Source organism: Mandrillus leucophaeus, unplaced genomic scaffold (genome assembly GCF_000951045.1).
Source record: "Mandrillus leucophaeus isolate KB7577 unplaced genomic scaffold, Mleu.le_1.0 Scaffold431, whole genome shotgun sequence".
Classification (NCBI taxonomy): Eukaryota; Metazoa; Chordata; class Mammalia; order Primates; family Cercopithecidae; genus Mandrillus; species Mandrillus leucophaeus.
Window position 1 is genome coordinate 819,433 of NW_012104599.1, and position 900 is coordinate 820,332.

A 900-nucleotide genomic window follows, 5' to 3' on the forward strand; every position below is an offset into this window, starting at 1 on the left:
AAGCGTGTGGGCCCCGTGCTCCCGTCCAGTCTGATGATGAAGGCGAAGGTGAGGCCAAAGATGCCCAGCACACCCAGGAGGAAGAAAAACTGAGTCGGGATCATTTTTCGCCTGTTGGAGTCCTGCACCTTGCAGACGAGGAGTGGGAGAGCAAGCATGAAGGCCACCGAGGTCACAACCCCGGCTGCGGCCAGCGTTTCTAGGACGATGCCCCAAGCTTCAGCCTTATCACAAAGTCTGTGGTACCTGGATATCAGGCCACTGCGGCAACCATCAGGGACTGTTGTAGCCATTCTGGACCTGCAGAAAAGGAATGTTGGTGTGGGGAGAAGGTGGTGAGTCTCCTAACACAGTCCTCAGACATAGAAGACTAAAAAAGAATTAGGAAACGAATTTTGCATGTTTAGCCAGGGTTTTGACTTTGAGCTTACTACATTAAGTAAAGCTACTAACTTTCCCCTATCTCCTGTAGTAAATTCTAAAACCTATTGAAGAACAGGAAGAAATCTCGTGTGTCCCTTCCCCCAGTTGAACTATCTTAATAGTTACCTTAAAGCCAGAGAACCTGAACACTCTGAAGAGGTATTTTGAAGCCTAATTTCAAAAAACTTCGCAGGGCTGGAGGTGTTGGCTCATGCTACTATAATCCCAGCACTTCGGGAGGCTGAGGCAATGGGATCATCTGCTCTCAGAATTTTGAGACCAGACTGGGCAACGTAACAAGACTCCATCTTTACATGAAAAATTAGCTGGGCATGGTGGCACGCACCTGTAGTCCCAGCTACTCAAAAGGCTGAGGTGGGAAGACCGCTTGAGCCCAGGAGTTCAAGGATGCAGTGAGCAATGATTACATCACCGCACCCCAGCCTGGGCAACAGAGCAAGACCCTGTCTCTTGAAA

At 49.3% G+C, this 900-nt stretch overlaps 1 protein-coding gene across 1 annotated transcript in view; it reads right to left on the reverse strand.

Moving 5' to 3' along the window:
• The window catches only part of GPRC5A (G protein-coupled receptor, class C, group 5, member A), a 27,766-nt gene that overhangs the window by 11,214 nt on the left and 15,652 nt on the right, over positions 1-900 (reverse strand). Inside the window, exon 2 of the mRNA XM_011993626.1 lies at positions 13-300. Within this exon, the coding sequence (XP_011849016.1) occupies positions 13-293 (281 nt within the window). The 5' untranslated portion in view covers positions 294-300. The remainder of the gene's footprint in view (positions 1-12; positions 301-900) is intronic.